At 41.9% G+C, this 1,439-nt stretch overlaps 1 protein-coding gene across 1 annotated transcript in view; it reads left to right on the top strand.

The window, feature by feature from the left end:
* Nucleotides 1–1,439, top strand: part of Dlat (dihydrolipoamide S-acetyltransferase) — a 25,253-nt gene that overhangs the window by 22,080 nt on the left and 1,734 nt on the right. The window contains exons 12-13 of the mRNA XM_021206594.2: nt 603–765; nt 1,096–1,232. Of these exons, the coding sequence (XP_021062253.1) occupies nt 603–765; nt 1,096–1,232 (300 nt within the window). The remainder of the gene's footprint in view (nt 1–602; nt 766–1,095; nt 1,233–1,439) is intronic.

Here is a 1,439-nt window from a genome sequence, read left to right as displayed (position 1 = left end):
TCAGACTGTGTGTGTGTGTGTGTGTGTGTGTGTGTGTGTGTGTGTGTGTGTGGTTAGTGACACTGGGTATCAGACTCTGTGTGTGTGTGTGTGTGTGTGTGTGTGTGTGTGTGTGTGTGTGTGTGTGTGTGGTTAGTGACACTGGGTATCAGACTTGGAACTTTGTGCCTAGGTAGGTGCTCTACTGCCTAAGCTCCATCCTAAGCACCTAATAGTGTTTGAAGTAAATATACAAGATCCATATTTTCTTTAACCTGGCACTTTTTAGTAGTTCCTCCTCCTCTTCCTCTTCCTCTTCCTCCTCTTCCTCCTTCCTCTTCCTTCTTCTGGCAAAGCAGAGGATGGAAGAATTGAGGGAGACACTCCAGCTTTTTTTTTTTAAGATGTATTTTTTTAATGTGCATTGGTGTTTTCCCTGCGTGTATGTCTGTGTGAGGATGCCAGATCCCTTGGAACTAGAGTTACAGATGGCTGTGAGCTGGAAATTGAACCTGGGTCCTCTCGGGGAGCAACCAGTGCTCCAGCCAGGAGCCCTCCCTCCAGCCCGTGCAGCCCTTAGTCTTTTATGGTGGTGAGTGTGACTCCATTTTCTTTTTTAACAGAAATCACGTGGTTGATGTCAGCGTTGCTGTCAGTACCCCTGCAGGACTTATCACCCCTATTGTGTTTAATGCACACATAAAAGGACTGGAAACCATTGCTAGTGACGTTGTTTCTTTAGCCTCCAAAGCGAGAGAGGGTAAACTTCAGCCTCATGAGTTCCAGGTAAGGTGCTATCCCTCGGCTGTAGGGCATGTATTACTCCGAAGCTCAGCCTCATTCTCTTATTGCATTTTCTATTTTGATTCTGCTATATATTGTATGATACTTGGTCTTCAAAACAAAGCAGTTGAGTTACATGGGAAAAGCTGAAAGACATATTTTCATAATTGCATAGGGAAAACCAGTACAGTTAGTTGACTTTGGTTTCTATCATGTGTCCTATTCAAGACTTTCTTAAATAAAAAGCTTTCTCATGGCTTCTTTAAAGAATATTTGTAATTTTTTCTTGGTTATGGTAACAATATAATCTAGTTTTACACTCTTTTCCTTTAGGGTGGAACATTTACAATCTCCAACTTAGGGATGTTTGGAATTAAGAACTTCTCTGCAATTATTAACCCACCTCAGGCATGTATTTTGGCAATCGGTGCTTCAGAGGATAAACTGATCCCAGCAGATAATGAGAAAGGGTGAGTGGGGAAGTGGAGAGGGGCTGGGAATGCGTTTGCATTATGTCATTACTGTTTGTATGTAAGGCTTTTAGTAGCATCAGTAAATGCAGTGTGAGATGCAATGGAACCACTTTGATTTCACTAAGGATTTTATGACTTTCAGTCGTAGTTGAGATATGGTCTTGCAATTTCTAGATGACAGGTTGGCTTTTTTTTTTTCCTTTT

The sequence above is a fragment of the Mus pahari genome, chromosome 10 (assembly GCF_900095145.1).
Source record: "Mus pahari chromosome 10, PAHARI_EIJ_v1.1, whole genome shotgun sequence".
Classification (NCBI taxonomy): Eukaryota; Metazoa; Chordata; class Mammalia; order Rodentia; family Muridae; genus Mus; species Mus pahari.
This window is presented reverse-complemented; position numbering and strand designations above follow the sequence as displayed.